The 14303-nt window shown below is 40.7% G+C and overlaps 1 protein-coding gene and 1 long non-coding RNA gene across 2 annotated transcripts; both read right to left on the bottom strand.

The window, feature by feature from the left end:
• Positions 1–1097: 1097 nt before the first annotated feature.
• Positions 1098–3652, bottom strand: LOC127771334 (uncharacterized protein At3g27210-like). Its single transcript, XM_052297226.1, has 3 exons — positions 3282–3652; positions 1888–1968; positions 1098–1776 (listed from the first exon to the last, which is right to left on the bottom strand). The coding sequence occupies exons 1-3, from the start codon at positions 3433–3435 to the stop codon at positions 1439–1441; spliced, it is 573 nt and encodes a 190-aa protein (XP_052153186.1). The 5' UTR covers positions 3436–3652; the 3' UTR covers positions 1098–1438.
• A 2567-nt stretch (positions 3653–6219) lies between these two features.
• Positions 6220–13730, bottom strand: LOC127770680 (uncharacterized). Its single transcript, XR_008017038.1, has 3 exons — positions 12982–13730; positions 12784–12903; positions 6220–12673 (listed from the first exon to the last, which is right to left on the bottom strand). It is a non-coding gene; the product is annotated as an uncharacterized LOC127770680 (long non-coding RNA).
• Between the last annotated feature and the right edge of the window lie 573 nt (positions 13731–14303).

The raw sequence follows: 14303 nt of genomic DNA, 5'->3' as shown, positions 1-14303 counted from the left end.
GTGTGAAAAATTTTACCAGGGGATCTAAACAATGCCTACATCAACAAATGCTGTCAGGAAAAAGTTGCCGGCAAATGCTTCAAAGCTCTCAAAGGTAAAAGAGGCATGTCTTTGAAGCAAACTAAAAGGGTTTTGATTTGGAATTACCAGCCCCAGCTTAGCTATCATTGAGTTTTACTGTAAATGATACAGTAAAATATACTACATCTAAGAACCTAAAAGGACCCCCGCAAAAAAAAAAAAAAAAAAAAAAAGGACGCTGTGTTCAGACTTCAGAAACAGCAAATATAACCAATTATCAAATTGACCATAGACGCATTAACTGAAAGTTGACAACAGCTATTTTGCAAATTGATCAAGAGCTTTTAAGAGTGGAACAGTTGACAGCAGCTCCCTTTTTTATGTAAAAACAGTAAACCCAAGAAACAAATAGCAAAACTTCTGAGCATAATTATGGAGCTTCTCTGCTAGTACTAAGTACAGCACTAACATACTGCTCCAGCATTTGTCTGTTTCCTGCATTAGCAATAGGAGCAGCATTATTGCCAGCCAACGCCTGCCATGAGCAGAATAATTTGCCTAGTTGGTGATGGATCCCCACAAACTAGTATACCATCATCCAGATTGACCATGATGCATGGCTTCTAAGAATGATTTAATTAATTGAGCATAATCAACTACCTTACTGGAGTAGGAGTACTACTCTGGTGCTGAATTGTAATGTAATAATGGGAATGAACAAATGCACGTTGCAAGGACACCTATTTTTTTTTAAAAAAAAAAACATTCCATTCTATTTTATGATAAAAGAAATTTCAACTCCTTCGTGGTTTGGCCGGAATGAAGAATATTCTTACTCACATGTCCGTCAAATCTCAGTGACTATCCTGTATGGATTTGGTGGTAATTATGGAACTTCTATTTCAAGAATGTTTTGTGCTGTTTAAGGTGGAAATACACCAATTTCTCATTACAGAAGCTCATTCATATCAACTTTTATTCCATCCTAAATTTGCAAGAAGTAAATAAATTTGGGACCTTGAGCAGATTATCTTTAGGTGACTAGGCTTGTCAACAATAATAATACAGGCAAAGAGGGGCCCAAGAAAGGTTCCTTGCTTGTACAAAAAGAATCAACTGGACATGGCAACAGTGTTATATGTTGATGGTCCAGCAAATATAGTCATATATCAACACATGCCAACAAAATCATCAATGACAATTAACAAGTAAACATATATACTTTTACCCTACATTATATTTGCATTGCTTGTTTTTTTACAGCATAATAAGTGGCCACTTCAAAACTTCTTTTCGTCATTTCCAGCTGAAGCATTTCAGGGGTAAAATGTATATATATTCCCCTCGCTCTCGTAAAAAGCAATTTTCACAGGAAGTAGAAAAACAAAAATCAACATCACAATGCTGCTAAATTCAGCTAATCATTCTGCTCTTTTCTCTTCTTCCTGCAGCTCCTGAATTTGATCTTCCAAAAGGAGCTTGGGAAGCAGCCTCCCCTGGACTTGGATGCCTTGTTCGCCTTCGCGCCTTTCCTCGATGATTTCAGATACTCTTCAGCATGGACAGCGCCGTTCTCGATCTCGCTACCGACATCAGCGACGCTGTCATCGTCGTAATGCTGCTTCTCCTGGAGAAGTTCGAGGAGCCTCTGCTTCTTCTCGATCAGAGAAGGCTCCGATCTGTCCACCGATATTCGCCCCGCGAATGGTGACTGTCTCTGATGATCTGGGGTGGTGCCTCTTGATGGAGTGAAATCTGTAGAGTTCAGATAAACAGAAGGCAGTAATGTTAATGCTTTGGTAACAAACTCCAGTGATACAGCAGCATAATTTTGTTCACTTTTTTTTTGAGGAATTTTTTTGGTACCTCCTCTCACACTGTGGAAATCATCTTCACTGTCGGAGTCTAACCAGGGTCTTGCCTCGAAGAACGATTCATCTTTGCTTCCTGGGACAATCGATCAATTCAATAGTGAGGTAAATGTTTCAGCATTAGAATACCATAATGCATGGTCTTGTTTTATGTCATAGCTAAATGCATTATCAAACAAAAGAGCATTGCAATTGAATATGGCACAAAATATTGCCTGCATTCCCCTAGAGATTAATTGAACTCTTAACTTTAATAGTCTTCAAAGAACTGTGACTTCAGTTTATTGCAAAGAATCTTCGAAGAAGAAACGCGTAAACAGAGTAAAATGAAGAAACATTGAACAACAGAGCCTATCAGATGTAATCAGATAAAAAGCACTTTTCTTCTATACTGTCCTTGCCAGTTATTTGTCAGGAATCTGTACGAGTGATGCAAAATTCCACGAACACAGACAAGTTTTCCAACATGTACGAAAGAGAAAATAAATCCATTCTTAATCACCCCTGTTAGTATCAACAATCCATAATGTCCAAATGACACGATCCTGTTGTTAACTCCACATGTCCTAATTTCCAGGCCGTCGTCTTTGAAAACCCAATCCCACCACACAAGACACATTAAAATCCGCAAGAAATTAAGCACATCCAATTCCAAGGGGTTAGAAAATCACTGTCCTGACACTAACATCAAGACTAGTACTACTACTAATACATACTGCCTCATCCCAAAACAAGAGAGCAATGAAGACCAAAAGGAGCAAAGGAATAAGGTGAACAATCCCAACAAGGACATTGACATTTCACATTTGCAATCAGGTCGCCCCCCCCCCCCCCCCCCCCCCCGGCTCGTCGTGTCGGAGGCGAAGCTGCCAATCTACAGAGGCAGAGAGGCACGCGGTGGATGCCACGATGATAATAATTGACAAGAAAAGTTAGCAAGAAGATTTTGCAGCTGCACAGCACTGCCCCCTGATTGATATCGCACCAAAACAAAATCAATTTGATGATGAATCGAAACGGGATTAATCAAATTGCAAGAGGGGGGATAAAAGTATTCGTTGCCTCGAGACGACTCAACTAACCCCACTAGTGGTGGTGAAGGAACTGAATTGTTTTGCCATGTCGGTGCGGATGAGATGAGAATTTTCAACTAAAATAACTAATCCGGGTTTATCTTTTATCACGGGGATGCGAGATTGCAAGAACAATAACTAAAAAAGAAGAAATTCCGCGGTGAATTTCGTGATGCCGTGGTTAATTAATTAATTGATAATAACAACAATAGCATAAGAAATCATCAAGAACTCAAGATCGTGCAGGGGGAGGGGAGAGGGGAGAAGAGATGGAAGGGTGGGGTGGGGGGGGGGGGGGGTGTTTTACGTGACGCACCATTCCTTGTGCTGTCCTGATCCGGGCTCTCGTCGGCGACGTCCGCCGCCCCGCCTCCGCCGCCGGCAACAGGCGCCGCGAACTTGCCGGCGTTAGGAGAAGAGGCCGGCCGGCTGCCGTCTCCCGCCGCCTTGTTGCGGAACCTGAACCTCATGTGGGCGCCCGCACCGCGAGATCGGAAAGCAAGAACGCGTTGCGGAGGCGGCGGCGGCGGTGGCGGTGGTGGTGGAGTGGAGAGGATGAGCAGGGGAGGGGAGGGGAGGGGAGGCGAACGCGTAGCGGCGGAAGCGGAAGGCGGAGCGAAACACCAAAACCGTTGGGTTGGGGGGGAAGAAGAAGATGGTGGAATGCGGACGCGATGCGTGTGCGTGCGTGCGCGTGCATGCAAGCGTAGTAGGCGCGGTACGTACCACGGTGGAAGCGGGACGGCGTGACGCCGTGTACTAGTGCGCCTATAGGCACGCACCCCATGGATGAACTACACGTTTTGTTTTGGGAGAGCTTCTGTTTCTAAGGCTGTGTTTAGTTTATATCAAAATTGGAAGTTTGGTTTAAATTGAAACGATGTGACGGAAAAGTTGAAAGTCTGTGTGTAAAAAAGTTTTGATGTGATGAAAAAGTTGAAAGTTTGAAGAATTATTTTGGAACTAAACACGCGTAATTAGATAGAAGCTCTTTTGAACGTTTTTTTCGTTCATATTCTAAGAAGCTATAGCGGTAGAATTTAGAAAATAAACTAGAAATTAAAAATTGAAAAACTCGGGTTTTTTTTCATGTTCTCACAAGCTGCTTATCAACTACTCCCTCTGTCCCAAAATATAAGAGCATGTACAATGGTTATTAATAGTGGTCTCTTAGCGTTGCTAATTAGGAGTACTTGTTAACATGGAAGAAAGAGAAAGAGGAGCGATAAAACATCGCTAACTCTTAATCACTATTATATAGAAATATGGTTGCATGAGGGTAAAAAAATTGGAAAGAATATTAACAAAAGGAATATTTTCTGAGTTAATGATTAGAGTATTATTTGTCGTTCCAACTATTGTAAAGACACGGTCTCTAAATAATCTTGTACTATTGTTTAATAGACTAATACTTGTCTCTACCATTGAACATGCCCTAAAGGACTTTCCGGATACATCATAGGATAACGAATCTGAACGGAGAGACTTTCCAGATACATCATAGGACAACGAATCTGAATGGAGAATCAGTCCAAATTCGCTGTACTATGATGTATCACATTCAACTAAAAACACTTATATTTTAGGACGAAGATAGTTTAATCTTAACCTCATCCAGACAACCATACCGTCATCTCCTTAGCTCCTTTGGGACTAGCGAAAGACGTGCAGACAGGTAAACCGGTGAGATTCATAAAGTCCGTGCGGTATAAACTGTAAGGGTCCCTTTGAATCGCAGGATTGAGAAAACAGAGGAATATAAATAACGTAGGAATTGAATGCTATATTTATTGGATTCCTATGGGATTTTGAAACACAGGAAAATCTTCAAACTATCGTTTGATTAGCACACAGGAAAAACGCAGGAACCTTAGACACACGAAGAGAAAAACATGAGATGAGATCTCATGCTTATTTTCCTCCAAAATTGCTCTAGTAAGTTTCATTCCATAGGAATTTCAAAGGAATTGATAGGAAATAATCCTTTGTTTCAAAGGACTCTATAGAATTATTTCCCATAGGATAAAATCCTCTAGAGTTCCTATGGTTTTTTCTTTGATTCAAAGGGGTCTAAATGTGAAACGGTGAGATCTGGAATCTGGATGATGCTCACTACATATCAAATAAGTTTAATTTCACTTGTCCCGTAAATACTAATAAAATAAAAAACTAAAATACCCTTATTTTATCAAATCAAATTATTCTTAATTTTATTTATTCCCAATATAATAATTCTCTACTTTCACAAACTCCGATGCAATGATTAGTTGAAAATAAAATTATTTTGGGACAAATATGAGGAGCTAAAAATGAATTATTATTGGAATGGAGGAGTACAAATGTCCATAGCTCCTGATCTAAGATTTTTTTTTTATTACACGGCAGACGCACGCACATCACTACAGATGGAATACCATGCTCTGACATCCCCGCTAATACGTCCTATAACTTATAATTTATGCTCTAAGAGACGAAAATCAGGGGCACATTTTTGCTTATTACTTATGGAAATCTCATTTACATGAGCGTAATATTTTTGGATGCCACAATTTGAATTCTGATAGATGGAGTCATGCACCTACGAATCTGTGGATAGGGGTCTACAATTACGTTGAGAACATTTGGATAAATCATTTTGTTATTAATTTTTATGATTATACGAAACAAGCGTGCGTACACACACCACTACACACGCAACACTACACTTTATCAAACTTTTTTTTGAAAGGGAACTTTGTCACTATTTTAGAGGAAACATAAAACTTTAAACCACTATAATTTAACAATTTAACAGTAAAATTTCATTTGGATCGGGATCTGAAGCTGTGTTTTTTTATAATACACAAGTATATAAGTTTTATATGTGTCAAATCAGGGAGTTAATTACGTACTATCTCCAGTTTTTTTTTATTTATAACGTAGTTGATTTTTTTTAATTTGTTTGACTACTCGTTTTCTCTACAAATATTCGTGTAAATAGTTAAATATATTATGTATGTTTAAAGTAAAGTATTTCAATGACAGAGTAATAACTAAGTAATTGAATATGAATAAATATAGTTGTTAAAACTTAATAAAATAAATCAAATGTTTAATATATTTGAAAATGGAGGGACTGGTTGCTAAGATAAAAAAAAAAGAGCCAAATATACAGAACACAATTAAAGTGGATAACTGATGAGGTGTCCTGTCATAATAGTTTAAACCTGGTAACTACGTAATTAAATTTGCTGTATAAAATTAAAGCACAAGTGTAATTTCAATAGAATATTATTTAGAAACACAGTGCGAACATAGACACCCATAATACGTACACACTCACCCCCTATTAACTCACCCCCTATTAACACACACGTACACCCTACCCATATGAGGACATCCAGAAGATTAGGTCGGTATATCATTGTCAACGGGTAATACAAGCACCCGTGTCAGATTTAGAATTTGAACCCGGATGAGTTGGTTCCACAAGAAACCTAACTAGTCAAATTTAGAATTTGAACCCGGATGAGTTAGTTCCACCACAAAAAACCTAACTAGTTGAGTTTATGCTCCCTTCATAATTTCAATAGAATTTTAGTGACTAGCTAGAGATTTTTTTTTGTTGACCTCCAATTTTTTTAAGCGTTTATTTGTTCGGAGCAGATTGACGGGTATGTAAGGACGATATGCGTATGTTAATTTTAGTAGCATCCGTGTAATGCTGGAAAAAAAAAGATAATTCAGTTTTAATTACATATGTCTAGCATGCAACATCTTGGAGGTTTCATCACAAGTTCATTATCAAATCACCGGTAACCTAAATAACGGCCTTTTGGCTCATATACTATCTCCAATCACAAAACTAATTAAAGTGACATTTTAAACACACTGCTGGAGAAAGGGGCATCACTCCCAGCTGGTAACCCATATAGTCCCGGTTGTGTAATGGTGGGGGCAGTCCCGATTGGTCCCTACTTTTTTTTATTATTGTTCCTTTGCTCAAACCTACATATCCCCAATCACATTCCCAAATGATCCACAAATCAAATAGCATCACAGATCTTATATTCACATTACAAATTCTCAAAAAAAAAAATACATCACTGATCCTAAAAGAAATACATCACAACTCAAATACATCATGGATCAAATCCAATATCAAACACATCACATCACATATCAGATCCAATGAATCACAAATTCAAAAAAAAAAAAACAAATCTAGCACTATCGCTGTTGAGAGAGTGGAGGGCATCGCCGCCCACTAGCTCCTGCCTCCGCGCGCCGACCCAGAGAGGGGAGGCGCCGGCGGCCTCTGCCTCCGCGTGTGCGGGCCGCCGCCGGCCTCCCGGCCTCCGCGCACGTAGGCCGCCGCGCCCGCCCGGCCGCCGCCTCTCCCACCCGGCCGGCCGCCGCCGACCTAGAAAGGGGAAGGGATGGAGAAGAAGGGAGATGGAGAGTTGGAGACTAGGGGAGAGAGAAGGGATGGAGGCTGTTTAATGAGAGGGGAGGAGAGAGAGGAAGGGGGAGGGATAACTAGATAGGATCGAGATGGCGTGTGGCTCGGGGTGCCTTTTTTAGTTTGGTCCCGGGACTAAAGATCTATTTTTAGTCCTGGTTGTTTATATCAACCGGGACTAAAAATAATTAGGGTCTGCCTCGACCCGACAACTTCTTGAACCGGGACTAAAAATGTTTTTAGTCAAGAACAAAATATTGTGGAAATTGGCCGACCTAGCAAAGATCACTTCTCCAGTAATGACAGTGATATAGTCACCAACATTATAAATTGCTATAATAAAATTTATAAGAAGATGTAGCTAAGCCATACTATTTTCAAGATATGTTTGAAGACAAATAACTAGTCATATTCATTTCCCAAAGATGAACCAAAACGTTCGGGCAGATATTGATGGTTATAGTTGGCAAAAAGCCCGAAGCCCGGTAGCCTAGTCCAAGGCACAAGGTTTTGGCCCAGCCTAGGCACGACATGGCCCGACCATTGGGCCAAGTGTGGGAACCAAAAAGACTTATTTCCTTCCAGTCATATAAAGGAACAACCCAAAGAGAGGAGGGACGCAAAATAGACTTATTCCAGTCATATAAGAGATGGCCCAAAGAGATGAGGGGGGCAAAATAGATGTTGTCCAAGGAGGAGCACAATGACCTTTCTTGCCTTCGGGTCGGTCTGGCACGGCCAGAGTCATATTGGGTGTTGACGGTCGTTATCGATCAGTTTTGACCATCAATATTACCGAAATAAAGGAAAACTAGTGATGCTTGCAATGCATATATATGTTAGAATAATAATATTTCACTAGTATTAGGTATACTAACCTTTTGCAGAGAATATCCATAAAGTGGAGGAGAATCGACATCAACACAGACGGTAAATCAATCGGACGATGTCAAGAACCAGACTTATGTATGAATGGGCCAAGAACTCAGATTTGACACAACAAATTGGGCCAAAATTCACAAGTCTACGGAGAAGAACAACGGAGGAGGCCGCCAGCCGAAATTGGGCTGGATTGGGCCGGCCCAAGGTTCGGCCGAACCCTCCTCAGCGCCATCCGATCCAGGGCTTCGCCTGGACGGTGTGGATTAGCCCCCAATGACGGTTGGAGGGTATTTCCGACCATTCCAACCGTCACAACCGTCATTGGGAGGCTATAAAAGGAGTTGCCATTCTCACTTCACTCACACACCTCAAGTAAGAGCTCTCTCATATTCTCTCAAGTTAGTTTAGTAGTATCAAACTAGTGGAATAAGAATAGAGTAGAAATCAGGAGTCCGGAAGCCTTCGGAAGTGTTCGGGTAGGGCTCTAGTAGCTTTCCTTTCCTCTTTTGTAAGCTTTGTAATATTATTAGAATACTATTATATATACATTTATGGTATTGAAATAGTTTCCGAGTATACGAATGCCTACTTTACATTATGTTTGTTGGCGGTATGGCATGAGGCCCTTCGACCAGAATCTGCCGAAAGCTATGCGAAGAGTGGGGATTCAAGCCCGAGACGTCAAGGTTAGTCGGGGCGAAGTCCCCCCCCCCCCCCCCAATGGCGAAGACTATGTAACAAGGACGGCGAGAGGCGAGGGATCGCGCGGGTACTCTACCAAGCCAGAGGCCTCTTGGGCGAAGGATGCATAGCGAAGAGTATATGTCGAAGGGAGACGACTTCGCCAAAGCAAGCTCGTCCCCGCGAGGGCCGAGGAAACCTTTTCCGGCCCATCAAGCCTAGGGGCTATTGGGCCGACGATCGTCGGACGGCATCAGGGGTCCATGAACCTTAATTACACCATGTACCCATGTAAATGTCCCTTTCATAAGGGTAACCATGTAAATTCCCCTGTATAACCAAAACCCTAGTAGTAAGAACCTGTAATAGGGGCTATAAATAGTCTCATAGGGCCATGTAATAGGGGGATCCAAGAAAAATTCTCTAATCAATACACTTTACTTTTTTCCCAACCACTGTTGAGTAACCACGTCTTTCGACGTATGCGGTTGTCGTTTCGACAACAATGTTCATGTTATACTGAATATACTGCTAACTTATCTGGGAGATGCTTTGGTGCGGGTATAATGTTTGCTTATGCAATTACTCTATGTCATGACGATGATATTAGAGTAGTATCTGGTAGTTTAGACGTGGTGTCTAGATTACGGGATATCATTATTTGGGGTTATATGCATGCTGCGGATGAGAGGTGGGCCACTGATGGTGACAGCTCAGTACGGGTATTCCTCCGCGCGTGTATATAATCCTAAGTTAATTCCCTAGGGAGGGTACTCCTCCGTATTTAGCCCTGGTTGTATGGTCATGACGGGCTGTCGTAAGGAACTCGGCAATCAGGGGTGGCTTCTCGAAGTACCAGGAGGGCTTCAGATAGAGGGTATTAGCTAGGATATCAGATAACTAGAATGTATGTATACTATGTATACTAGAAGTATAGGAATATATTTTCTTTCTCTTTTCTTTCCACCTAGCTTAGATAATATATTATAAGAATGAGTAGCTACTGCTTGTGTATCACTCTACCCTTGGATTATCTTAACCCCTACTCAGGATATGATTATCACAAGTAACATATAAATTATTAGTCAATATCTCTCTACATGATCTTTCCACGGGATAAAATAAATATGATATCCTTAGAATACTCTCGGGTGAAATGCTACAATGGTATATCCGTACGCTTGTGGATGAACTCTGTAACCATAATATACTAGGAGTATTTCTGCGCCATAGCTGGAAATTATAGTTCTAGTAATGTCGTTAAGAAATGCCAACATTGGGTTGTGCCTGGGCTATTGTTTTAGCAAGTGAGCGAGCCCGGCCCGACCCGAAGTGTAGATTGGACCGGGCGGCCCGTTTGGCCATCTCTATTGATGGTCAAAGTTTAGGGTTAATTTGACCCATGCCATTGCAAATGTATTTATTTAAATAAATGACCATTACAATTCGTCAATTCGTAGTTGTGCCACTCAAATTTTATAAAATTAAAAGAGAAAATCCCTAAAATGCCATTGACGTAGGTGTGTTTGGGAGAGCTTTTGCTCGCTTTTCTCAGAGTTAGAAGGCTTTCATTTTTTCGTTTAGATTTTGCGAAACTATAGTAGTAATTCTGAAAATGAACTAGAAACCAACTTAGTTGGAAAACACACATTTTCTGAATTTAGTTGGACGTTTGACTTTTTTCCACTTAGTTGAACTAGAAACCAACTTGGTTGGATGTTTGACTTTTTTTTGCTAGTCAAACCTCGTTAAGTTTTACCACATTTATAGAAAAATTTAGCAACATCTAAAATACCAAATTAGTTTGGTCAAATCAAAAATTACATATATTTTTATAATATGTTTGTTTTGTGTTGAAGATACTACCATATTTTTTATAAATTTGGTCAAACTCAAAGAGATTCAATTAGGAAAAAAGTCAAACTAATTATACTAATTATAATATGAAGCGAAGGGAGTAGTTGTTTCTTAATTCTAAAGCTCATGCAAACAGACCCTACGTATACCATTCTCTCCATGGGCCTTGTTTAGTTTTCAAAATAAAAACCTTTCATCCATCCCATCCAATGTTTGGACATATGCATGGAGTATTAAATGTGGACAAAAAAACCCAATTCACAGTTTGCGTGTAAATTGCGAGACGAATCTTTTAAGCCTAAATTGCGCCATAATTTGACAATGTGGTGCTACAGTAAATATTTGCTAATGACAGATTAATTAGGCTTAATAAATTCGTCTCGCAGTTTTCTAGCGAAATATGTAATTTTTTGTTATTAGACTACGTTTAATACTTCAAATATGTGTCCGTATATCCAATGTGACAACCAAACCCAAAGATTTTCCCTAAGTAAACAAGGCCTTAGCCCCTTTGAGCTAGTGAAAGACATGCAGATAGCTAAACTGGTGAGATTCAGACCCTGTTTAGATGTGACTAAAACTTTTAAGTGCCTATCACATCGGATGTTTTGACACTAATTATAAATATTAAATGTAGACTATTAATAAAATCCATTCATAATCTTGGACTAATTCACGAGACGAATCTATTGAGCCTAATTAATTCATGATTAGCCTATGTGATGCTATAGTAAACATCTCTAATTATGGATTAATTAGTCTTAAAAAATTTATCTCGCAAATTAGCTTTCATTTCTATAATTAGTTTTATAAATAGTCTATATTTAATACTCTAAATTAGTGTCTAAATGCAGAGATTAAGTTCCTTATCCCAACACCACCTCGTAAAATCCTGCTGACACCAAGTCTGCGTGGGTATATAAAATGTAAATGTGAGTCGGGGAGATCTGCAATCTGGATTGCTCCATGAATATCGAAATAAGTTTATTTTCACTCATCCCATACATGCTAATAAAAAAATTAAAATACCCTTATTTTATCAAATCACAATGCAATTATTCTTAACTTTGTTTACTCTCAATATAACTATTCTCTACTTTTCATAAACTCCGATGTAATGATTACTTGAAAATAAAATTATGTTGGGATAATGTGAGGAGCCAAAAAAGAACTTATTATTGGGATGGAGGAGTAAATGTCCGTAGCTCCTTATCAAAGATTTTTTTTAACTGCGTAGATTTTTTATTTTTTATTATACAGCAAACACGCACACATCACTAAACACGAAATATCATGCTAACACCTCCCGCTAATGCGTCCCATAACATACGCTTTAACAGACGCAAATCAGGGATACATTTTTTGCGTAATATTTGTGGAAATCCCACTTCCATGTGTGTAATATTTTTTGGATGTGAGGATTTGAATTATGATGGATGGAGTTATATGCACCCAAGAATATATGGACCGGGTTCTACAACTATGCTGAAAACATTTGGATAAATTTATCATCGAATGTTATTTAAGCCTGACTTAAATATTTTTATATTTACATAAAATTTTTGAATAATATAAATGATCAAATATTTATCAAAACGACAATAGCGTTATATATTAAAAAACGAAGGTAGTATATTAAAAGGTTATGGATAAGTGCATTTGTATGTGTAGTGAGGATATCTTATGTTAACTAATTAAATGATTGGTATTTTTTCAATCGTCACCACAATTTGGTGCGTCAATTTCCGATTAACCACAAGCCCGTAAAAGAATTTCCGTCCACGCACTTATCCGCTTCGTCGCATCTATTCTGATCAGGATTTGCCGTTGCTCTTCATGTTAGGACTCTGAATCAAACGCAATAATCGCAATAAAATCAGCTGGGAGGGATCCACAAGATTGAGAGTTTGAAACCAATAAAATCGAGCAAATCACAAAACAATACGTAGCGGCTAACCTTGATTCCGTCTTGCCCCCATGAGCCCATGAGGCCATGACGGTGGTGGCTCCTTGTGACGGCAGAATCTTCCATTGGATCAGCGAGGAGGAAGAAGAATAGGGAACCAGCGGTCCAGGGCTGAAGAGAGCAGAAAACGGCAGGATGATTGAGGGCTTCGGCTGGCAAGGAAGAGAAAGATGGCAACGATGAACATACCTCGGCTACTCCGGATCCGCGCCGCCACCGTAGCGTGTTGCCATCGTCCATGTCATCGCCCTGATCTGCCAAACTGCCACCCTACCTCGACATCCGTCTCCTCATCGCCAGCTGGGAGAGGAGGGCCGCCGGCCAAGGAGGACACGACGGGCCCCGGCGAACTCTCGCCATGTTTTGTGCTACCGCCATCGAGCTCATCGTCTGGCGAGAGTGGTGGGCACTGCCAGGGGAGTAGGAGAGGACGGACCCCGGCGAGCTCTCGCGTCGCTGCCATCGAGCTCGTCGTCCGACGAAAGGAGGGGCGGTGGTGTGGAGGAAGATGGTGAGGGGAGAGGCACAGCGTCGACAGCTCAAGATGCGTCGTGGCCGAGGCCAACCCGGCATCGCCATGGGTCCTCCGCCGACGGCTCGCACCACACCGCTGCTGAGAACTTAAGCAGCGTTGGAGGAAGGCAGTGAAGCTGTGCGGCATGTTCAACAAAGCAAAGTCACATCGAAAGGATGAACTGCGACGCAGCACCAGCACTGGAGACGACCAACCTCCACGGCTTGCACAAGGATCTTCCTGACAGCCATGGGGAATTGGGGATAGAGGAGGCGGAGAACTTGACCTCCTCCATGGGCAGCAGCAAGGGGAAAGGGGAAAACTGGAAGAGGAGGTCAGATCCAGTGCACTGGTGGAGAGGAATAAACGAGAGAAGATGGAGAGATCGAAACAGGCATTATCCCCTCTGCTGCTTTTATTTTTTTTTCTCTCCCTTATCCTATCCCCCTCTCAAGTCTCACACAGAGTGAGAGAAAAAAGAACAAATGTTCACCGCTTCTGCTTTCGTTTTTATCTCATGATGGCTCTACTTTTTTTTTCTTTTTTTTCTCTCTTTGTCTGCTCTGATTTCATTATTTTATTGTCTATTTTATAATATTAACCTCAAATGCATAAATCGAAAACAAAACTTACTGAAGAAAAAAAATCGATTTTCACTGTTTCTTCTTTGTCTAGCAGCCCAATCTATGCTCCTGAACCACTCACATAATATTAGACTTAGAAATATGAATAGAGCATGAAAATTCTAATTTACGTTTTTCCATTCGGAATTAATGGATCAAATTTTTTATCTATGGGCTAACATGGGTGTATTTTGGATGGAGGGATTTAGATGGATAGGACATGGCGGCCTATTTTTTGTGGGTGTTTGGTTCCTGGGCAGAGGTGGGATAGGGCGGCCCAGAGGGGAATATTCCCCCTTAGATGCCAGATGGGTGGATCCGGCCGATTCGGCCGGATGCAGCCGCTCGAGTGCTCGGGCGAGCGGGGGCAAGCG

This window comes from Oryza glaberrima, chromosome 4, assembly GCF_000147395.1.
Source record: "Oryza glaberrima chromosome 4, OglaRS2, whole genome shotgun sequence".
Taxonomy (NCBI): domain Eukaryota; kingdom Viridiplantae; phylum Streptophyta; class Magnoliopsida; order Poales; family Poaceae; genus Oryza; species Oryza glaberrima.
This window is presented reverse-complemented; position numbering and strand designations above follow the sequence as displayed.